This window comes from Tachysurus vachellii, chromosome 13 (assembly GCF_030014155.1).
Source record: "Tachysurus vachellii isolate PV-2020 chromosome 13, HZAU_Pvac_v1, whole genome shotgun sequence".
NCBI lineage: Eukaryota > Metazoa > Chordata > Actinopteri > Siluriformes > Bagridae > Tachysurus > Tachysurus vachellii.
The window spans coordinates 3,915,964-3,941,560 of NC_083472.1; the positions used below are offsets into that span (position 1 = coordinate 3,915,964).

A 25,597-nucleotide genomic window follows, 5' to 3' on the forward strand; every position below is an offset into this window, starting at 1 on the left:
AAAAAAATAAATAAAATGTAAAAACAAACAAACAAACAAATAAATAAATAAATAAATTTTTTTTAAGAGTTATCTCTTTTAATATATAAACCAAACAGACCAAGATAATAGGCAGCATCTTTCTGGGAATGTGGCAGCTTATTGGTTAAGATGAACTGCTTATCAGGAGGTTGTGAGCTTGAAAATCAGGTTCACTAAGCTGCCATTGTTGGGACTCTGAGCAAAGCCTTTAAACCTCAGTTGTATTGAATATAAGGTGCTCTGGATTATTGCAGCTACTAAATGTAAATATATTGCTACCTTTCTCCACTGGACTGAGATGAGCTCCAGGTTGTATGCAACTTATAGCTGAAGAAAGTCTATTTTACTATTGAATTTATTTCAAATTTGTACTGGTAAATTTCTGAACACTGGCAAGTATACAAAAAAGCCCAAGCACGGTTCTATGTGACTGAATCCCATGAAGCCATGCATGCTGTAATCAGCTAAATATAACACTATAGTTACTCAACATCATTCAATCGAATCATAATAAACATGTTTAAATGAATTTAGTGTGAATTTAATATATAAGAAACATACCATATTAACATCACCACCACATATTCCTGTTTTAAAGCACAAATCTTCTAGAAAAGCAGTTTTTATGAGCAGGTACAGTAGTTCGAAGACAGGATCTCGTTCGGGTCTTTTTCCATCTGTTGCTAGAATTATGATGTGGAATTTGTGTGTAGTTTTGCATAGAAATGAAGTGCTCAAGACCCGTGAAGTGTTTGAGACCAGACTCTTTTCACATGACGTCGCGTGATTATGTGAGAGAAGCGTCCGGCTCGGTTCTGCAGATTCCTCCCCAAGCTTGACAAAACACCAGGAGGCTCATTTCCTCTGAGAGCACTTGAACATGAAAAGTGAGACGTGTTCATCTGCACCTCTGTGTGTGTTTGCCAATCCTGTTTGCTTCTCGCACTCTGGTAGCAGCATTAATGATCCTTGCTGCTTGTGCTTGCATGTACCTGTATTACTCAACACTTCATTACAAGTTATAGCTTTCGTCTTGTAAGACTGTATCTAAACCTGCGAGTCTGCGCATTTGTGTGTATCTGCAGATGTGCTTCATCCTGCATTTGTTTATTTTTCCTCAACATGACATCTGTTCCAGATGTACGAGTCTACAGCAATTCTGTGCCCTTTTTGACATTCATTTTTAAGGGCCGTTTCCCCTTAAAATGAAAGACAAGATCCTTTCTGTCATCTTGGAGATGCGCTAAAAATCATATTACAGAAGCGCTAACATCTGTATGTTATAACTGTAATAAATGTAATGTAAATGTAAATGTAAACACATCAGACACAGCACAGAAATGACATATATATATTCTGCCGCTATGTCATTTGGAGATACACTAACATCTCTGAAACAGAGCCGAAATTCCATAGACATTACATTTATTACATTTATAACATACAGATGTTAGCGCATCTCTAATATGATCAGTCACGAGCGCAATCAGATGACTGATCACGATATAGACTCAAATATCTTAACATAGACACAAAATAAAGGCTTATAATAGGCCAGAATTTTTGACAACCAATCACAGAAAAAAAAAAACGGTCATACCTAGTAACAGGTTTAGCCCCGCCTCCTCTCTAAGATAAAAGTTTCCTAGTTAGAAACTGTAAAGCTAAACTAGGAGCTCTCTGAAATCATTCTTAGTACCTTGAATGAATACGGGCCAAAGACTTTAAAGCTTTTTACACTTGATGCCGTTTTTCTGAAGTGTCGACGTGTCCTGGTTTTCATCTGATATGAAACACAGAGGTGCTGTTCAATTTCTCATTGGGTGTCTGTTGCTAAGCAACTAGTCGTAGCTTTCAAACATCACATCATTTCACAGCTACGTGTTTGATAACCCAGGGTAAAAAGCTGTGATGAAAGTGTAAAACACTCCCCTCCCTGGGGTTAAAAGCAATGTTTTAGAAAGAAAATAACCCTGGGCTTAAAGGCAATGTTAAAAACACATGCTTAATTGCAGGTATATACAATATTTTGTGTTTCTAATGCACAAATACAATTATCCCCCCCTAACCCCCCCCTTTTTTTGCTTTATCTATAATTGATCTTTTTGTGTCTTCCCAAGGTCAAGTTTAAAATGTCAAAGGTTGCTGGAGGACAAAATCAACACTGTATTCCTGTACATATGACAATAAACTCTTGATTCTTGACACTTGATTCACTTCCTGTGGTCAAGTCAATTCAGTGTCGATTCAATTTCCTCACTAGGGTTCACCCATATGCTGATTGAGAACATCTCGCTTGTTTTGGGATTGTTGTAATCTCACCTGCCAAAAAAAAAAAAAAAAAACACTCCCGTGTACCCAGGAAGCGAATACTAAGTTTTGGACAGCATTCTCTTTCGAGCGAACTTAGTGAAGTCCAAATGCAAACACCCTGAAGTCCAGAGAAAAAAAGTAAATGTGAGGAAGAAAGTGAGGACATGCTTTTAGTGCTGCAGCCCAGTGCTTATTTTTAGATTCCGCTTTGGATAAAAGCATCTGACACATAAATAAATAAATATGCATACGTTTTCATGCTCAAATTCGGATGCTCATGATGGTCAAATTTTGATTTTATCTTGTTCAGAAAACAGTGACTAAAATTCAAATTACACCATATGGTTAAAAGAATGTGCACCCCTGAATATCACAACTATATGTGTTTGTACACCAAACTGGATCTAAGAAGTACAACCGCTGTTCCAACGTGACAATGCACCTGTGCACAAAGCATAGAGCTTCATGATGACATGGTGTGATGGTGAAGCATGGATTGGAAGAACTTGGTTGTACTGCACAGACCCCTGACTCTGACTCAACCCCAATGAACAAGTTTAAGCTGAACTGGAACACAGACTAAACCTCGGACCTCTTCGTTATCATCAGCATCAGTGTCTGCTCTTGTAGCAGAAAGTCTGTGCAGTATATATATATAAGGTTGTGAGTTCAAATACTATCACCACCAAACTGCCACTCCTGGGCCCCTGAGGAAGGCACTTATCCCTCAGTTGTATAAATGAGATAAATGTACTGTAAGTCAGTTTGGATGAGGATGTACGTCGGCCAAATGCTGTAAAAATAAATTACAAGGGATGTAGAAGCTTAGTGGTTAAGGTGTTGGTCTACTGATCTGAAGGTTGTGAGTGCAAGTCCCAGGTCCACCAAGCTGCCACTGCTGGGCCCCTGAGCAAGGCCCTTAATGCTCAAATGCTTAGTTATAAAAAATGAGTTAAACTGTACGTTGCTCTGTAGACAGGCGTCTACTAAATGGCATAAATATAAATGTTGTAACTGAAAACCTAATAAATATATTGTGCAGAGCAACATTATTCATATGCACCAGAAAATCTTAGAGTAGCAAACTTCAAAGGTAAACTACAGTTAAAGCATGATGTTTTGTGTTAGTTGGTCTCTCAGATCGGTCAGCACCGTCCTGTACTCACAGCCTGTCAAGACAAATGGTGGCTTCAAAACAAACCAAGCGGCAACATTGAGACGAAACCCGAGCAAGCGGAAAAATCCCCCCGAGGGCATCAGAAGAGAAAAACAGCAGTATGACAAATGGACAAGTCGCAAAAGTCAAACATAGCTTTGACAGAGTAGCTGACAGACGGATGAGGGCACATGGAAAAATATGCGACAACCCTGATGTATGGCGACGCCGGCAAACAAGGGCTCAGGGCGCGGATCGATGGAGATGATGGGGAACAAATACGGTAACATCACAACAAATGCAGATCAACCGGAAGCGATAACATGGATAACAGGATAGGAGGTTAAAAGATCGTTTAACCTAACAATGCTGAGAGATGATTTCAATGATAAGTGAATTGTAACAGATGAGAAAACTCACCAGCTCAATCTGATTGTGTTAGCAAAGCGGGGATAAAAACAGACCCAAATGCAGGATAGCTAAAATAAAAGGGCTTATTAACTAAAAAAAAACACAAAACAGGGACAAAGACACGACAACCAAAGACATGACTAGACTTGCCATGAGATGAGGATTCCGCGTTGCCTATGGCTGCAAGACAAGACAATTATACACAAGACAATTAATAATACACAAGACAATTAACACGAGGAACAGGTGTGCAAAGGCAGGGAGGACTAGGGGCAGGTAGGGGGAAGCAAGGCACACAGCAAGGCAGGTGGGGGGAGCAAGGCACACGGCGAGGCAGGTGGGGGAAGCAAGGCACATGGCGAGGCAGGTAGGGGGAAAAAGGCACACGGCGAGGCAGGTGGGGGAAGCAAGGCACATGGCGAGGCAGGTGGGGGGAGCAAGGCACACTGCGAGGCAGGTGGGGGAGCAAGGCACACTGCAAGGCAGGTGGGGGGAGCAAGGCACACTGCGAGGCAGGTGGGGGGAGCAAGGCACACTGCGAGGCAGGTGGGGGGAGCAAGGCACACTGCGAGGCAGGTGGGGGGAGCAAGACACATGGCGAGGCAGGTGGGGGGAGCAAGGCACATGGCGGCGCAGCCAGAGAGGGCTAAGCGACGTCCACAGCCGAGCAGAAGGGCCGAGCACAACCCCCGACACACCGTGGCCAGACCCACGTCCAGAAAACAAGAAAGGGGGTGAGGGCGGGAAAAATTAACAAAACAATCCCTAGGGCAAAAACATACGGGCCTGCAACACCCCCTGTGGACAGGAAGTGGGGCGGCATCCTCCACGGGAAACCAGGAAGTGAAGCGACGACCCCCACCAGAACAGGTGCGGGGCAGACACGTGAACAAAGAGCATAAACAAAAGCACGTGGCCAAAGTCCGGGCTGGATCCTGAGAGATTGGTCTCCAGGGGTTGATTCTATTACAGCAGCACTGGCTGGCGCGCCATGTCTAATTCATATTATATGTTTACATCAATGCATGAGTCTCAAATCTAGTAAGTTCGTATCGCATTCATGAGTCAGGAAGTCGTAATAAGACATCAGCTGACAATGAAGAACAAACTATGCAAATCATGGTATGTTTTGCTTCTTTATGGTTCTTACATATTATATCTTAAGTGTACAATGTTACTTCATTTAGCTTCTACACTTTTTACATTTAAAGAATGATCCAAAGCAACTTACATTAATCTAATTTATACAACTGAGCAGTTGAGGATTAAGGGCCTTGATTAAAGCCCCCGGCATTGTCATTTGGTGGTTGTGAGATTTGGACTTAAAACCTTCCAATCAGTAATCCAACATCTTCATCACTGATGTACCATTTTCCAGCTTGTTTACTTGGAAAAGCCTGCAACAAATTTACAGTCATCTGCAGACGTTGAATTCCCTTGACCCCAAAATGTTTCCTGAAACCCCAGAATTCCCCCCTCGCTATTACGACTTTGTGGTGGTGTTCTTGCGTGCTTGACTCATAAATGTGTTATTTCTATCATGATTTGAACGCACCACATGTCACCATTTGTATAGTACCGGCTCATCCATAGAGAATGTATCACAGACACTCCATTACATGAAGTAAATAAGGAAAGGAATGTGACACTGCTATATGCAAAACCATAGTGTCTTCACTTATCGTGCATGTATCGCAGCTGTTCTGAGAAATTCCAAAACCTATACTATCCATGAAGACTACTGGGGACTACTATTTTTTTGGATTTTGTTTTCCCTTAATAATATAAACCTTCATAAAAACTGAATGTTGTGTTTACTTGTATTATCTTTGACTAATATTTAAATTTGATTTATGATCTAAAACATTAAAGTGTGACAAATGTGCAAAAACATAAAAAATCAGGAAGGGGGCCAACACTTTTGCACACCACTGTAGATCTCAAGTTATTTACAGACTGAAACTGAGGTCTCTGTTTAGTTTAAAACTGGTACGATGATCACAGTGTAAATCTTTCATATCCCAACTATGAAAGTTGGGGCCAGAGTGCAAAGTCAGCCATGATACAGCACCACTAGAGCAGTGAGGGTTAAGGTCCTTGCTCAAGGGCCCAACAGTGGCAGCTTGGCAGTGCTGGGGCTTGAACTCTTATTTCCCTATCAACTTCCCAGAGCCTTAAACACTTGAGCCACCACTTCCTCTTTCTCTCACTCTCACTCATTTTCTACCGCTTATCTGAACTACCTCGGGTCACGGGAAGCCTGTGCCTATCTCAGGCGTCTATCTCAGGCGTCATCGGGCATCAAGGCAGGATGCACCCTGGACGGAGTGCCAACCCATCGCAGGGCACACACACACTCTCATTCACTCACACACTACGGACAATTTTCCAGAGATGCTGGACTGGGGGAGGAAACCGGAGTACCCGGAGGAAACCCCCGAGGCACGGGGAGAACATGTAAACTCCACACACACAAGGCGGAGGCGGGAATCGAACCCCCAACCCTGGAGGTGTGAGGCGAATGTGCTAGCCACTAAGCCACCGTGCCCCCCTAGTAAACAGACTGATGTTCCTTATAAAGTGGCTATTCTATCGCAAGTGAATGTTAGCTGCACATGTTGTGGGTTCAGAATTAGTTTATGCTTGAAATAAGAATCAAATAATTCCTGAATTTTGATCAAATTATATCCTGTGATGAAAGCTGAAACAAACAGCGAGTCCTGACTGAGTTTCACACGAACAGATGATTGGCACGTTTTGGGTACAGGCGAAGACGAACAAAACTTATCTACGATCAGCCTGAGACCTCAAGTCGTCGCACGTCGTCGTGTGAAAAGACGAATGCGAGCATGTAGGAGATGAACCTTTTGCAGGTGCCCTTTAAATCTTTTCTTGCTCTTGTCTTAGAATTAAAACGAGGCAAGGTTTGACATATGGAGCTACAGCTGACCTTCTCCAGCTCTTCTCCTTCTGTCTCCCTCCAACCACTGGCAGGGAATTAGCAAAATTAAATGCTCTACCAAACTCTACACCATACCGACTAATGAGACTAATTAAGATGCAGAGCAAAGCTCCACCTCCACCGATCGACCTTTGACACGCAATTTCCGTGGCATAGGAGCGTGTGCGATATCGAGGTGTTGACTAAAGTAGCACTGACACCGTTAGTGGCAAAAAGAATGTTAATGAGGATGTTGTGACTTCAGTCAGAACACGAGCAAAACACTGATTTGGGGTAAAAAGATCAGGCTCAAATCTTTTAAATACTTTCTTCCTGTTTCCACCTGGACTTCTGTATTGCTAATATGATTATGTCTTGCTAGGACTTCAGAATGCATTTACACTTGTTCATGTCCTCATTTACACCCCCCCCCCATCTCTCGCTCTCTCGCTCTCTCTCTCTCCCCCCACCCATCCGTCTCTTTCCCTGTCAATCTCCTACTTTCTTCCTCTCTCTCTCTCTCTCTCTCTCTCTCACTTTCTCTCTATCTCTCTCTCTCTCTCTCTCTCCCACCCATCCCTCTCTTTCTCTCTCAATCTCCTACTTTCTCCCTCCCTCTCTCTCTCTCTCTCTCTCTCTCTCTCTCTCTCTCTCTCTCTCTCTCTCTCACTCCCCTACCCATCCCTCTCTTTCTCTCTCAAACTCCTACTTTCTTCCCCTCTTTCTCTCTCTCTCTCTCTCTCTCTCTCTCTCTCTCTCTCTCTCTCACTCCCCTACCCATCCCTCTCTTTCTCTCTCAATCTCCTACTTTCTTCCCCTCTCTCTCTCTCTCTCTCTCTCTCTCTCTCTCCCCACCCATCCCTCTCTTTCTCTCTCAATCTCCTACTCTCTCTCTCTCTCTCTCTCTCTCTCTCTCTCTCTCTCTCTCTCTCTCTATCTATCGATTTTTGCTGCAATGTTGTCTCTCTTGACCCTCTGCGACAATTGACAAGAACAGCAACAATAGTCTGAGTGGAATTTACCCACAATAATAACACAACTTATTCGGCCATACCGAATGGCTATTAAAAGTAAGATGATATATTTATAATGCTTTATATATTTTTAATTTTATAACAAAAATGAAATAATACTTTAGTAATCAAATTACGGCACTTCTTTCATTTATGCGCATTAGTCATTCGGTGAGTTAACTCGAGACGCAAAGAGCAAGGCGGACGTGACGCAGAAAAATAAAATCCTTTGTGTTGGTGCACTTTGAAATAAATGATTTGATGATTCCAAGAAAGTGGACTATTATCTGTACAAACAGGCTTTTACTTACCACAGGACTACTTTAAATACAGCCCTAATGGGATGCTATTATTCTCTCAGGCTGACATTTTTAATGAAATATTTGCACATCTTCACCACACAGCCAGGAATTAACACAGCAGGATGAGGTTCCAGCAGATGAAACTGTGCCAAACAGGGGGACATATAAACTATATCTATAACATATATAAACTACGATGTTGGGGTCTACATCCTGTCTGTAGAGTTTGCATGTTCTCTTTATGTTTCGGGGTTTCCTTCAGGTATCCCGGTTTCCTTCCCTGTCCATAGACTGTGCTGTAGACTGATTGGCATCTCTAAATTTTCCAGAGTGAGTGAATGGATGGATGGGTAGCTATATGGACAAAATTGACAGTAAGACGGAAAATGGATCGGATGGATGGATAAATGGATGAATAGATGGATGGATTGAAATTTAGACCATAAACCAAAAACGGCCATTTTCTTTCCAATAAAATGCGACATGAGTAAATGTCAAATGATTCATTTTGCCAACATTTTGAAATCAATGCCACCAAGCGGTTCCTGTCGGCACAGCTAGTAATACTATTAATCCCTCCACTTATTGTGTCTCTCAAATGTCTTATTTCTAGACAATCATTTATCACATTTTTTAAAATATAGCAATTACAAGAATTATAGTGCTTGGCCCCTAACTATAAACCTATTTACATGTATGTCAATTGACAGACGCCCTTATCCAGATCGACATTGAGGCAATTGAGGCACAGTGGCAGCTTAGTGCCACTGCTTGTCTTTTGATTGGTTGTCCAACATGTTAACCACTAGGCTACCACAGTCTGTTTTACAGTTACACATTACATTTACAGCATTCAGCAGACGCCCTTATCCAGAGTGACTTACATTATCTCGTTTTTATACAACTGAACAATTGAGGGGCCCAACAGTGGCAGCTTGGTGTAGCAGAGATCGAACTCACAACCTTCCGATTGGTAGCCCAACACCATAACCACTAGGCTACCACATGCCAGTTTTGCTTTAACCATTTGTTTTAATTACTTATTATTATACTTACATTATTTTTAATATTCCGACATCTTATCTGAAAGTTTTTTCTTGCCACTTGCCACTTGCCACTGCCAACAAGCAGTTCCTGACTACACATGGGGGATGTGGTAGCTCAGTGGTTAAGGTGTTGGGGTACTGATTGGAAGGTCATAGGTTTGAACCCCAGGTCCACCAAGCTGCCACTGCTGGGCCCCTGAGCAAGGCCCTTAACCCTTAGTTGCTCAGTTGTAAGTCACTCTGGATAAGGGTGTCTGCTAAATGTCGTAAATGTATACAGCTACTCATATTATTATTAATCTCTCCACCTCTTTTAAATCCACCTGAAATAGCTCATTTCTCAGTCTTTTTCAAACCAGAGAAAGAAGGAACAATTCTATTTCCATATATTGCACTCATACAGTATGTATATGATAACAAACCCTGCTGACTAGCGTTTTTCGTCTATTTTTCCCCACACTTCCCACTTCTCACTTGTACAAATACGTGATCGGTTTTTGAAGTTTTGTTCACTAGTCCGATTTGCTTTCATCAGAGCATGTCTCATTCACAATTATATTCTACCCCACAGCAACAAAGCCCGTTCCATTATAAAGCCAGTTCTAGTGCTCGGCAATTATTAATCGCTCATTAAAATGGTGTTTAAAAAAAAAGAGTTCTCATGACTTTAAATTAATGCCAGGAAAAAAAAAACAATTTCCTGCTTTTTCATTTTCTTCCACCTGAATGACATAATTTTCTAATTTATGGTATCTTCCCAAGTAGCCCCAGGCGTACACTACACTCATTTGGCACGTCTGTTTTATTGGAACAAAGTAAACAAAAAAGCTTTTTTCATCCAAACAAAAAAAAAAACCTTCACCTCCGGTTCTTTAATCTGTCATTCTCTGTAATTTCTACTTTGATTAGACAAAATGTGTGTCAGTCTGTCTATGTTTAATTTCTCCTCTGAAGACATTTTGGGAAATGTCTGTGTAAACATTCCACCTTATTCATGCTTGCTATACCTAGGTCTATACCTTATAGTTTAAATATAATCTAGTTTAATCTGACATGATGGTCACTGATGAGGCTGCAGGAATAATCTATAGACTGGGCTACAAAGAAATCAGCCCCTCGCTTCACTTGTTCTTGTTCAGACCATGTGACATTTTATTAAGAACCAAAACCCACACATCTGAGACATCCAGAAATATTTTGTTGATAAACTACACGTGCATTGAACTTTATATTCTGATGAATTGGTAGTCTAGTGGTTAAGGTGTTTGGCTTACAGATCAGACCGTTGGTGTACCATGCGACCAATGTTGGGCCCCGAGCATGGTACTGTACGTAACCCTTAATCGCTCAATTGTATGACAAAATGTAAGTCTGCTAAATGCTGTAAATGTATATTGTGAGCCAATTTCAGATGCTGAGAGAAAAAACACCACTGTGACATTATGACCTCCTGAATCCTCATTTGAAGGAAATCGGGGCATAGAAACCTTTAATATAATCACATATACATTACAGCATAAGTGTTTTCTTTACATATCCCAACTGAGAAGGTTGGAGTTAGAGTGAAGGGTCAGCTATGATACAGTACCCCTGGAGTAGGGAGGGTTAAGGGACTTGCTCAATTGCCTGACAGCGGCAGTGCTGGGGTTCGAACCCTGACCTACCAAACAGCAACCCAGTGCCTTAACCACTTGAGCCACCACTTCCATTTATATGTCAAAGTAGATTTTAACATACATTAAAAAAAAACATAAAAAACATAAATAAAAAAAAAGATTTCTTCACTCGGCACAAACTGTTGTTACTAACCTACAAAGCTTCATGTGGCCTGATAACACAGCATTTGTCCAACCTACTTGCCGTGTTCGATTTCTGCTCCCTTTACTCAGATTCTGCTCAATTCAAGAACTCAAATAATCAGGAAAGTTACTTTTAGAGGTTCTTTATGGAATCTTAATAGAATTAACCTCAAATTATTCAAAGATAAACAGCAATTTGTTTAACAGCAAACTTTTTATCATTATTTACTATTTGTATAAAGATTATTATTATTATTTTTAATATTTTAACATCCTATTTATATTTTCCTATTCATATATTTAGAACTTTTTATTTTCTTGTATATATTTTTCTTGTATATTGATTTTTTTATTGGTTTTCTATCATTTATTATACTATTTACTGCATTTGATAATGAAATACCAAGAAAGCCAAATAAAAATAACAAAGAATAATGATTAGAGTGATTAATGTGCAAACTAATTGGATAATAATAATATAAAATATATTTCAAAAATAAGTACATTATTATTATTATTATTATTATTATTATTATTATTATTATTATTATTAATAATAATAATAATAATAATAATTAAATAATTAAATTGTGTCCACGTATTTAAGTATTTATAATAATAATAATAATAATAATAATAATAATAATAATCCTATATGCTGCTGAAATAAATGAATAATATACAAATAAATAAATGCAATTAGTTAGTTTCATTTCACTTCATTTTCATGACAGCATAATAATCATCTTCATCATCATCATCATGATCATCATCATCATTGTTGTTGTTGTTTATATATCAAAACAAGAACACTAAGAACATCTTTATACTGCAGTTACTGGAAACCATCTACCAGACCTAGCATGAGATGTTCTGTCTGAAGCTGCAGCACGCCAGGAATCATTATGACCTCTAGTGATATGCTCTTCTGTTCATGCATCTGATGGACGCTAATCTACAAAAAACATGTGGTGGAAAATTTATTCTACCTTCTGACGGATCTCCTCCTCCATTTTGACTGGCGAGCCGAGCTCGGCGACTTGACGCACCCCCTCGCTGGCGTATCCTCCGTATTCCCACAGCACATAATTCCTGGTGTGAGAGGCACCGATCAGAGCTGACCAGTGATTGGCTCGGCCTGTTAGAAACAAATGCGACCATCAAACACGCAGCCGTCGGGTTCGATTTGATCGACAGCTGTTAAAAGAACCTGCTCAGGAGTCCCTTAGGAATTCTTGTCAGCAGCATTTATACAGTGAATCTTAATAGGAAAATCACAAAATAATCAGAATCGTACTATAATCTGATTACGTATTCACACTCAGGAAGTTGATGCTGAGTGCCATCAACATCGCAGCAGTGTAGGGAATAAAACATCTGTTTAGTGAACCTGAGAGATTTATTGAGGAAATCTGTTCTTAGCTCAGACCTTCATAATGAGTGTTCATGTAAACGCCAACGACACTCTATACACACACACACATGCTCACACACACAAGCTCCAGGTCCATCATTTTTCTTTTCTTTTGCTTTTTAGAGTGTAGTATTTATTCCCATTAGTGAACCTCATCAACGTCTTTCCTTTTTCCTTTTTCTCTTTTTCTGTTTAACAGAAATTTTCTTATCTTTGTAGGATCTTGAAAATGAAAGCGATGGAGTAATGATTTTAAAAAAATCATAAAAGTGCAGTGATCTTAGTTCTACTAAAAAAATATATTCACAAAGTCTCTCTAGGATTTCACTGAGTTTTTTTTTTCTCTGATTTTTTGTCATTGCTTTTTTTTTGTTTTTTTTTTTTTAATTTGCAATGCAAAGTATTTTGTTCATTTTTTTCTAGAAAACAACTTAAATTGCTAAAATTACAAGCACTGGAATCTTCTTTTTAAACTCGTACTAATGAAGACTTTGTAATTACTTCCTGGAAGTAATGGACGATGGCTTTGTCTGAGTGCGTGTGATGATTTCTCAGGGCGTGTGCCGACTCACGTCTCCGCCCGAGTCTGAAGAAAATCTGATGTTATTTTGAAAAATTGCAAGCTCCAAAATATATAGTAGATTTTTCTTTTTTTTTTTTGGTTCTCAGATCACAATATCGTAGAGACTCTTATATTGCACTAAAAAGGACTTCAGTTAATCCGGTTATTCTCTGTATGTATATCAGTAATCAAATCTCTTATATATGTAAACACTTTCTTTTTCTTTCTCTTCTTTTTCTGTCAGTTTAATGGCACATAATGAGTACTTTAAAAAAATCTAATTATTTTCTGAATTCTACGATCTGATTTTTTTCCTTTTTTAAATGTGAAAATATTATTTTGCACTTTATTTAATTACATCTCAATTTATTCTCCTGTATCTGTACTCTATCATGTATCATGATTTTATCTGCATGCGTTCAGAAGCTGCTTTCATTTGCTTTATTGCTTGTTAATATGCAAATACAAACAGTACAAACCCATTCCACTGTATTTTGTGTCCTTCCTAGTTTATGATTTTAGTGTGTGTGTGTATGCCCTGCAATGGGTTGGCACTCCGTCCAGGGTGTATCCTGCCTTGATCCCCAATGACGCCTGAGGCACAGGCTCCCCGTGACCCGAGGTAGTTCGGATAAGCACTAGAAAATGAGTGTGAGTGAGTGAGAGTGGTCTTTTAAAAATATAGGGCCTCGTACTAAAAATGTTGTAGCTGTTCTAAATATAAATAAATGGTACAAAGACGTTTTTAGATTGTTGTATAGTGAAGTTGTTTTAATACAAACCCTTCTGTAAAGAATAAAGCACTTAGGGCCATGTGGTTAAAGAAACATAATCAATGACAGGGTTCTGAGATGTTTCCTTCCTACAATGTTTGCTTTATTAATGTACATTTTGTACTTTTATAGTTATATTTAATGTTATGGAACGTCTGTGAAACAGTTATTTCCTTTACACTTCCTTCCCTTAGGTTCTTCTGAAGACCTGGAAAACTTGCGTCCAAGGATTTACAAAGCACTCGGACTGTTCATCTTCTTCTCACAGAACACGTCACCGTATCAACAGCTACTATAGATTTTCTTCCCAAACCCCATTATCGTGCAAGTCTTTCTGATCGAGTCACTACTACAGAAACGATAAGAAATAAGACGGAGCGCGTAAACCTAAGCCGGCGATTTGCCTTGCAGATGCTGCTAGTGTCCGATCTGTCTTTTGGATCTATTGAGGAAAATAGATAGTTTATTAACAGTTAGTTTATTAACACGTTGTGAGCAATCAGATTCAGGAATATAAAGCATAATAATAATAATAATAATAATAATAAGAAGAAGAAGAAGAAGAAGAAGAAGAAGAAGAAGAAGAAAAAGAAGAAGAATATAACAATTTTTCCATATTGCAATATCCCAACCCTAGTAACAATAAAGCTGGTTTAAACCATGTCCCCATAATCACACACACACACACACACACACACACACACACACACACACACACACAGAGATATGAGGATAAACAAGGCTGCTGTTCTCTCACTAATTGCTAGTCCCTATGCAGGAACAGCAGACTCACACGTACACAGAAAGTGCAGCATTGTGTCCAGCATTAAATAACGATCCTTCAACGTTCTCCCTAAAGTCCAGCTCAGCGGATCTGCTCCTCTCCACAGGATTTCTTCTCCCTCTACTGTTTCAACAAAGTCTTCCGTTGTTATCCTTCAGCAAACAGCTGACCGTATGCTTACACACACACACACACACACACACACACACACAGTATGTACTAAGAGGGAGGCAGAGATCCCACTTCCTGTCTTCATAATCACCCACACGGGAGGCATAATTATGAGATGAGCTGTAATTTGATTACACATTAGCTCACTGTTTACTAATGAACACAGGAATAAGCCATTTTACAGCCTGGATCTGTTACAATGCCGTTTTTTAACAGGATTTCAATAATAAAAATGGGAGACAAAGAATGTTTTGTCTTTATGTTTGCTTAATTACACTTTAAAAAAGAAAAACAGCATAAAAATAGCACGAAAATTTGGTTTCTGAGTCTTCGCCTGATAAGTTTACTTACCACAACCAAGACAATCTACATGAAATAACCATGAGGTGTCTGAAAATTGTTTAACCAACATAAAAAAATTCAAACAGGAAGTGCTGGGATTGTCCAGATTTACAGAAAAACAAAAAAACAAGTTTTGACTTGGATTTGGACTCTTGTTTCTATAGTTTTGTTGCCATGGTGACAATTTCTGGTGGCTTACAATTTCTTTCCTTGAGATGTTGTCAAAGACGTGTCTACGATACTCGGTTAACAGACTCTGATGATCTTAAGGACAGTTTTATTGTACATGGCAGCGTTTGGATTATCCTTTAGATCAGGGGTGTCCAACCAGGCACGGGGAGAAAATGCAAACTCCACACACACAAGGTGGAGGTGGGAATCGAACCCACAACCCTAGAGGTGTGAGGCGAACGTGCTAACCACTAAGCCACCATGCCCCCCAACACACATATTAAAAAGACACAAATACAAACTTCGATATAAACGTAAGAGCCGCATGAAACTGGGGAAAAGACCGGGAGCCGCGGATTGGCCACCCCTGCTTTAGATGTTTTGTACGTCACTGTTGATGAACATAAGGAATTTTTGGTAACTTTGTTACTTAGAAATAAAACTTTTGTATTTTGTGCAGCTAGAATGTGGTGACTGTGAATTCTAAACGTGTTAATATTTTTGTTCTGTTAGTATCAAAGCTGTAAAGAAAATAAAATATACGAATATCAGATGTATAAAAGTTCGAGGAAGTCGGGAAGAAGGTTGGGGTCAGAAGGTTGGGGTTATAAGGATGCAAAGTATTAAAAAAATGGATCGCGTTTAGGAACCAAAACAAACCTTTTTATTATAAATGTCTTAAAACACGGATTGAATAGTTTAACATCTACGAGCCATAAAATTAAAAATCACAATACAAGTGTGTATACAATACTCACGTGGATAATCTTTGGGATGGATTTTCTCACTCCAGTTCCCGTAGAAGGTGAGCCGGTACTTGGCTGTTCCACATGCGCAGCACTCATGCAAAGGCTTCTCTGTGGTTTTCAAAGGATCTGCAGAACAAGAGCTGTAGATTACTTATGGACCAGGCAGATACGACGTCGCACACACACACACACATACACACACACACACACACACACACACGCCAGTCTGCATAAGATACACACACACGGTTCAGTGGGACAAGCAAATTACACTGAATTGACCAAAAAAAAAATGTAATTATAAGGTTCTAGTTGCATAGCTGAGGCACACATTTGTAATTACCTTTCTCGCACAGCCTCCTGGTGAGAGAGCCTTCATCCTGGAAGGATATTATCTTCCTCTGTACCACGCTCGCCCTTAGAAGAGACAGTAAAAAAAAGAAAGAAAGGAAAAGGTTACGCTGCTTTTACATATTACTCCACTTTCATCTGAGACAATACGCCTCCGTCGTGAGAACAGATTCTTGAGAGCATTCAAGATCTTCTACATATTTCTGCATTAGGACAGACAGCATAAAAGTCACAACTGAACCCTTACAGTAAAGACATGAAGCAATAGTACTGTATCATATACAGCATATACAGTACTGTATCATATACAGCAATAAATCTGTATAGTGTCAGTACCTGTGTAGGAAGCGTGGCCTCTGTATCTGTCAATACCTGTGTAGGCGGTGTGGCCTCTGTATGTGTCAGTACCTGTGTAGGAGGTGTGGCCTCTGTATGTGTCAGTACCTGTGTAGGAGGTATGACCTCTGTATCTGTCAGTACCTGTGTAGGAGGCGTGGCCTCTGTATGTGTCAGTACCTGTGTAGGAGGTGTGGCCTCTGTATGTGTCAGTACCTGTGTAGGAGGTGTGACCTCTGTATCTGTCAGTACCTGTGTAGGAGGTGTGGCCTCTGTATGTGTCAGTACCTGTGTAGGAGGCGGGACCTCTGTATCTGTCAGTACCTGTGTAGGAGGTGTGACCTCTGTATCTGTCAGTACCTGTGTAGGAGGCGTGGCCTCTGTATGTGTCAGTACCTGTGTAGGAGGCATGGCCTCTGTACGTGTCAGTACCTGTGTAGGATGCATGGCCTCTGTATGTGTCAGTACCTGTGTAGGAGGTGTGGCCTCTGTATCTGTCAGTACCTGTGTAGGAGGCGTGGCCTCTGTATGTGTCAGTACCTGTGTAGGAGGCGTGGCCTCTGTATCTGTCAGTACCTGTGTAGGAGGTGTGACCTCTGTATCTGTCAGTACCTGTGTAGGAGGTGTGGCCTCTGTTTGTGTCAGTACCTGTGTAGGAGGCATGACCTCTGTATCTGTCAGTACCTGTGTAGGAGGTGTGACCTCTGTATCTGTCAGTACCTGTGTAGGAGGCGTGGTCTCTGTATGTGTCAGAGGATGGTTAGCACTCTCATTTTAAGCTGTTTACAGTGTTAAGTTGTACTATTACATAGCATGTGCATCATTTTTAAAATGATGAAGCATATGAAGCACGTCTAACCTGCTCATTGATTAGTTGTTATTAAAAAAGGAAAAAGAAAAACACATCCTTAACACAATGTTCACTGTTCTTGTCCAATACAAAAGAAATGTCCACTTTCTCAAGAATGTTCACCTTCCCTGAGCCTCATCAAATATGAGCAATCTGACACTTCCAGACTGCTGGACAGCCCGGAGTTTAAAAGAAGCCTGTAAAATTGTCCGATATTCTTGAAAAGTGGCTCCCAGGAGTTTAAAGCAGAGCGGGATCACACACCTCCTCGTCACACCTCCACCATGTCCACCGCATGCTAATGCAGACTTACTGAGGACCTGCCGACTGCTAGAACTCACCGATACTGTGGAGAGCTGTCCATCTGCGCTAAACTGGCACACACACGCTCCTCAACCCAAAGCTTATCTCACAGAAATGATAAATGGTGCTGAAAAATGCAGAAAATTTCACTTAACTTCACTTAACTTCACTTAACATTCACACACAAACATTTTTAACATTAACATTTTTCTTGCAAGCAAAGGAAGAGAAACTGTCTGTAAACCCAAATGAACTTGTTCACCAAAGTACCAGAGTGTAAAAGTGAACAACTATGCTAATTCCTCTCCACTTGCTTCTATCTTCCTCTTTCTACCCATCCTGAGGCATCTAGAGTTTGTACCAGCTCCAACAGTTTTCAACTTCATTCACACGAACGTCAAATCTTCCGTTTATGAATATTTTGGACCTTCAGTATGAAGAGGCCAACCCTGTGAGGGTCCTGAGGCATCTAGAAATCGTACCAGCTTTTTTACCTATGTATCAATCCATATAACCTTTACAAAATACATTACCTTTGACTTCCATAATGGATAACGTGTCTGTCTACAAAAGATTCTAAGTTTGGTTCCTGGCTGGCTCGCCTGCATTTGGACATCAGTAGCTCAGCGGTTAAGGTTCTACCTACCTCACTGGAAAGTTGCCACTATTGGGCCCTTGATCAAGGTTCTTGAACCACTCAGTCCCAGGGGCACTATTTTATTTTACTTCCTAACAATCTAGCATATAAAAGAGGAAAATGATTTCACTTTGCTGTAATGTATATGTAATGTATGAAATAAAAGCTTCTTCTTCTGCAATTTCTATTTTTATTTTTGTTTATTTATTTTCTGATGGAAATTACAATGAGTTATTAGCCAGTTTGGCTGGAACTGAATGAGTTCATTCATTCATTCATTCATTCATTCATTCATTTTCTACCACTTATCCGAAGTACCTCGGGTCATCGGGCATCAAGGCAGGATACACCCTGGACGGAGTGCCAACCCAACCCAGCACACACACACTCTCATTCACTCACGCAATCACACACTACGGACAATTTTCCAGAGATGCCAATCAAACTACCACGCATGTCTTTGGACCGAGGGAGGAAACCGGAGTACCCGGAGGAAACCCCCGAGGCACGGGGAGAACATGCAAACTCCACACACACAAGGCGGAGGCGGGAATCGAACCCCCAACCCTGGAGGTTATTGTAGATATTTTAATAAAAAGCCTTATATTTAAATATTACGGTAATTGTAATTAATATAAATATGTACTGGGGTCCCAGTCAGCAAAAATAAAACTGAATTCGAAAGCTCCTGACTCAGAAATGATACAGGTTTAAGAATAATTGTTCAAAATGAACTCAGGAAAATTAACCCATCTATTTTTTAGATCACATTTAATGCAGCGATTTCCACACATATGCTAACCGATTTGCAAGCCATCTGATAGGAACTGATGCACAAACTAGTCTAAATCTGACCTCTTTCATTTCTCCTGTATTAACTCCAGCGTGTTCAGTATTCAACATACATCTTTAGTTCTTAAGACTCAATGATGTGACCGCCTTCCTAATAAAGGTGGCTATTTATTTTAAACTTCTTCTCTCGTTCCCCATTGTGATTCCACTTGTACGGTGCAGATCTCCCCACTGATCAGCAGCATCCTTCACTGCAGAAACTGCAAATTTATGAGGATATTAGAGTAAAACTCTCCTGCTCAGCACATCACACCTTACTGCAACCTTCTCCAAACAGGGGCCCGAGGGTCAAATCTGATGAGTTAAAAAGCCTTTTATTAGACGTAGGAGAGAAACACATAAGCTCCAAACAAACCTGAGCCAGTTTAAAGAGGTTTCATCTCCCATTAAAAAGATCCAGCAAACACATCTGGCTCTAATATTCTTACATGTAGCTCTCACATCTGTAATTCAAATGACTAACGCCACAAATCTTGATAGTATACACAGGGTTAGCATCGACCTCCAATTATGCTCCACATATCAAGAATAAAATTGGGCGTTGAATTCTAAAATGTTTGGTGTGCCTCATTGGCAGAAACGTAGAGCGAGATGAACTGATTGCTTGATGACTACAAAAACTCACAAAAAACAGTGCGGCTAAATGGTATATTTTATACATTAGGCAAACTTTATGATGTTACTGTTGCTATTTGCATATTTGATTTGGAATTTATGTGACAATTCCTATTCAACACTATATTTCATTCTGAACTATACTTTTTTTTTCTTGGTTATAATGACCAAGATTCTACCAATTCTACCAAGATTGGGTTAAATAAATGAATGAATAAATAAATAAATAAATAAATAAATAAATAAATAAATAGGGACTAAAAAAAAATCTTTGTTGTTTCTTTTTTCAAAAGGCTACAATGTTCTTTTGAAAATGGGAAAAAACATTTAAAGCTTGAAAATTGTAAATATTAAAAATAAAAATAAAATAAATCTAAAAAAAATAAAATATAAAATAACCTAAACAGGTTTTTAAGGCATAAACAACAATCCTGAAACTTGCCACGTATTTTATCCATATGCCAAACAAAATTCTTCACACCAGCTGCAAAGAAATCATTATTCCACTGTACATTAATGGTAAATTCCTGAGATTTCAAAATTCTTTTAATTTCATCAAACTGACCATATGGCAGCAGCATGCTGTATAAAATCATACAGATAGAGGACAAGAGCTTCATCTTTGGCTTCATGTTCACACCAAGCACCAGAATGGATGAAAAATTTAATTTTTGTGGACTGATAATTGGTGGATTGAGTACAGTAATACCTTGAGATACGAGTTTAATTCGTTCCGTGACTTTGCTCGTATCTCAAATTGCTCGTATCTCAAAGCAATTTTCCCTGTTTAAATGAATTGAAATCCCATTAATCCATTCCAGCTTGCAAAATTCCACTCCAGTTGTTTTGTTTATGTGTTTTGAATATGAAAAATGTACAGTACCTGTATTTATAAGTGACAAATATTGTATAAAAACATACAGTAATAAAAGAAAATGTTAAAAACATAAACTGGTTTTACTTTACGGAAGATGCGCACGGAGGTTGAGGGAGGAGTAAACAGGAGGAGGAGTTAGGAGGAATTACACTTTCACTTTCGTTCACTTACTCGCTACTGTACACTCTTAATGCTACTTTACACTTAAATGGAACTTAACTAAACTTCACTAAAATTAACGAACTTAACTGAAATTCTCTTAACTTAACTGAACTTAATTGCTACAATTTCTGTTTTCTTAACATTAATTTTGCTTAATTTTCTTCATCGCTTTTCTCTTCACTTGTTTTTGCCTTTTTTGTCACTCTTTCCTCACTAATGTCTGCCGGTCGTTTTAATAAAAACTTGTCCGGTCGGCATATCAGATGCGGTGTAGTCGCACAAGTTAAAATTTTTTTAACGGATCCAACGTTTAAAACGGATCCGAAAATTACGGATGCGCAGATGGTCGGCACCTCGCGCAGCGCCTTTGCGACTCTCCATAGGTAATGAATGACTTCCTGTTTATCGGCCATCGTTTGTCGTGTGCAGTGAAAAGGCGGCTTTAACCGAGTGAGATGCGGGAAGCTGAGGCGGGGAAACAGAGCACATGTGGTTGTTGGGTATCTTTGTTTCAGCGGCGGCTCGGATGCTCGTATCTCACACGTGGTTGTTGGGGATCTTTGTTTCGGTGGCGGCGGCTCGGATGCTCAATTTGGTCGAATCACAGCTCGTATCTCAAAAAATTCGTATGTCAAAGCACTCGTATCTCGAGGCATCACTGTATGTCGGATATCTCCTGGGACACAAAACAGCTGATCAGTGAGAGGGTTCAAAGGAGAACAGCCAGACCTGTTGGATCCACATGTAACTCAGATAACCACTCATTAAATCCGTGGTGATCATTAAAGCATTTCAGAAAATACAAACTTCAGCTGAATGTTGAGGAAGATGGGCTACAAAAGCAAGAGTAAAAAACAATCTTCATTGTAAGACATAAGGACAGAATTCCTTCAGTTCGTAGCCTAAACATCTGCCAGTGCCTTTTTTTGTTGCAAGCACAATGCACTACACTGTCTTATACTCATTCTCTCTTAAGAGTCTATATTAAGTCACTATATTAATGAGTAATAACATGCCAGAGAACCAGGATTCATTCAAGTCAGTTTCAAGTCAGGTTTCCAAGCAACCAAAAGTGGGTCTGAGGTTTTTCACCTGTCCACAATAGCTTAGTAATTAGAATGTCTCACACTTCTGGGGTCGCTGGTTGGAATCCTTCCTCCGTTCTGTCTGTGTGGAGTTTCCATTTTCTCTTAGGAGTTTCCTCCAAGTACACTGGATTTCTTCCCCCAGGAAAAAAAGACATGAGTTGTAGGCTGACTGGCATCTCTAAACTGTTCCTATAGTCTATAGGTGTGTGATTGTCCCCATACAGATTGTCCTTCACCTCAGGCCCCCCGAATCCCCTGGGAAAGACTCCAGGTTCCCTGTCACCCTGAGTAGGGTAAACACTATAGAAGGAGGACTGATGATGCACCAAAGAGCAAATACATGGCAACCGCAGACCGCAAAGAGATTTGAATTAGATTCATTTTCAAATCACAAACTACACTGCATGGAGTGGCTTCTAAGAAGGATCTCAATTTTTCGCTCTTTATTGAATATCTCATAGGTCAAAGCGACCCAAAAGGAACTAAAGAAGCTTTTCATAAGCTCGCAAGATTTCAGCAAATAAACTCAAAAAAAAAAAAAAAAGGTTTCCTGGAGACCTTGACAAGACGAAGGTATTACTATGCAGTTTAAATTAAAACCACTGACAAAAGAATATCTTCTTTTTCCAGGAGCAGTTTTACACATTTGCACCATGAATCCCTAAGGAAAAAAAATCTAAACAGATATTTCGTACCGCTGGTATAATCACTACAGGTATATTTCAGACATGTTAACCTTATGCTGTCCACATTTCAAATTAGTGTCACACAAGCTTCCTGTTTGTTTTGTCTTTCAGACGGTTTCTGCTTCAGATGTCATGTTAGAGCAAACTAAAAAAAACATTCATTTAAGGCTACAAAAAAAAGGAAATCAGCATGATCAATAAAATTCGAAACAAAAAATCTGAATAAAACACAGTGTGATGTAATAAAGTGTTCAGATCTCTAGCTCCATTCACTTTTCTTAACATATTATTATTTATACAATTAATAATAATAATAATAATAATATAAAATAAAAATACAATATCGAGTCAAATAAATAAAATAATTTTTTTTAAACGTTTAAGCCAAATCAGTCCATCTACGATTATGCAATTATGCGATCACAGAAATTAATGCAAAATAGGAAATGTTTCAAAATAAAAGCAGATTTTGTGCATATTTGATCACATTACATATCGTCGCAGTCGGGCGGAATCCTCGGATCTCTAATTTTCTCTTCAGGAAATTTAAAAAACGCCGTACCTTATCTGCAATGCACAGGGTTTAGTCCGCGTTGCAGTGGATTGTCTTGCGCTAAATAGGAGTTTAGAAAAATCCTGTCTTTGGGTTTTCACCACTTTAAGCAGTTTTATGCCAATAATGTAAAAATTTTGAAAAACGCTGTATTTTGAAAAAGCTAGATTTTATAAACCTATCAAAAGAACAATCTTTGGCAAGAATCGCAAAAAAAAAAAAAAAAAAAAACTGTAACATTTTTAAAAGTCTGTAGTAGACTGGTACTTTTTAGCTGTATTAGCTTAAAAAAACTTGATAAGGTTAATTGATTATAAAAATATGTGCTGATGAACAATAAGTTGATGATGTATATGGTATATTCTGTACATATACTGTTAAAAATGTATAAATGTTTAAACCCATAGTGTATAATACTAATGCAATTGTGTTCAATGTTGTCAAAGTTCCAAGTTGATATTTTATTACTCTTAATTTCCTAAAAACAAACAAATCCAAGCAGGCAGATAGAAAAAAATACATTTACTAGCAAAAAACAAACAAAAAAAAACACTTTCATATGTCAAGGTGTTTCATTTTACCAAATGCAACAATCAATAGTTTAAAAAATGGACCAACTGTGAAGTAAACATAAGCAACTCCTCCATTTTGTAACAACCAAAGAGTTTCACTTTCTCATAAACTCACCTAGCTAAATTCGATAAAAATTGAAAGTTGGCTCTAGCAGAGAAATGCGTGTCTCTCACGTCCTGCGTCCTTTCCCCTGGCAATGGCTTTGCTTCTAGCTGGAATTTCCAACCAGGCAGCAGCTTCAATCCTAATGAATGCTCTACTTTTTGGACAGTTAAAAGCCATGCTTTATATTTATTAATAACTCTGACATCTGCTTTTATTTTAGCAGATGATTATTGGATTTCATTCTTTTATACAGTATGTCCATCTTTGTGAATTTTTTGCCACAAAATAAATATAAAAACAGTCTAAAGACACGTTGCGAAGAAGATTCAAGAGACACGTCAAATTTATTACTGCGTCCAAATGGCAACCATAAAAATAATAAATAAATGAATAAAAATCTTTCCCCTAGCACATCTCTCTCTTCTCTGCTACTGTAAGACGCATCCGTTACTGACAGCTCGACTCTGGAGAAGTCTTGGCTGGCTCCCAAAAGTAATTGGACTTATATTTAATGGCTGCACAATGCTGCCAGGCACGTTTCATGGCCTTCCGATTGGCCTGGCGCCCGGACCTGGGCCGAGCCCGAGTGACGGAAGTCTTAACGTAGCAGATGTTTCCGAGTGCCACAGCAGATGTTTCGTAGGGATCCAGAATAAAACCGTACGACGGTGACAGAACCGCAAGAGAGAGATATCGAGACAGGAAATATTTCCTATTCACACACAAAGAGAAATGTGACAGCGACCTGGCTGAGGCTGAGCAGGGATAAGGCTGCTCATTATATTCAAGAAAGAGAAAGAAGAAGAGAAAAAAAACGAGAGGAGAAAGGTGTAGGTGGAGGCTGCGTGGGGAGAAAACGAGGACAAGGTTCTTATAATGTAAATGTCCATGATGGAGGATTTTCTTTGTCCGGGGCATCAGTGTGAGCTCATGCACTCCTTCTAAGTGCTAAGCTTTAATCAGGATCACCAATGCTCTTCAGCTTCCTGTTGAAATTTTGGAGTGTGTGTGTGTGTGAGAGAGAGAGAAAGAGAAAGAGAGAGAAAGAGAGAGAAAGAGAGAGAGAGAGAGAGATCTCATTAAGGCTTGACTCACCTGGATATTTATTTCATTTGGACATTATTTGCAAGTCGGACAAAATAAAACACACAACGTATAGACGCAGACATAACGAGACTGGAATTCCTTGTTATCCAGGAGTGCAGAATTCTGTCGGCAAAGTCGTCTTTTCCTCACGTTTAATCCGACACGCTATGTGACGGCTATATGAATGAACGTGAGCGTGAAAGGATGAAGGGATTATACAGATGGAAGCCGCGGAAGCGTTAAAACAGACATCTGGAACACGGGGTTGTGCAAGTGTGAACTTTCTAACTCAAGCGATACCTTCTTAAGCACTTCATTAAAGACGGCAGTAAATTTGCAGTCGGTAGAAACGCAGAAAATGGTGTCAGTGAGGTGAGACATTTATACCACCGTTCGTATAGGTGAGGATCGGTCAAGAGATGCAGATTGTTTTGGTTTGACTTTTTGTGTAACGTTCTTGTATCACATCCAGGAAAAAGATTCTGTTAAAATTCTCTTCCTGAGGTAACATTTTCTGTAAGAAGACGTTTATATATACATACATATACATATATA

General features: G+C 39.4%; 1 protein-coding gene across 1 annotated transcript in view; it reads right to left on the reverse strand.

Moving 5' to 3' along the window:
* The window catches only part of spon1b (spondin 1b), a 114,737-nt gene that overhangs the window by 70,905 nt on the left and 18,235 nt on the right, over window positions 1-25,597 (reverse strand). Inside the window, exons 4-6 of the mRNA XM_060884832.1 lie at window positions 16,312-16,385; window positions 15,978-16,094; window positions 11,992-12,140 (exon numbers count right to left, since the gene is read on the reverse strand). Of these exons, the coding sequence (XP_060740815.1) occupies window positions 11,992-12,140; window positions 15,978-16,094; window positions 16,312-16,385 (340 nt within the window). The remainder of the gene's footprint in view (window positions 1-11,991; window positions 12,141-15,977; window positions 16,095-16,311; window positions 16,386-25,597) is intronic.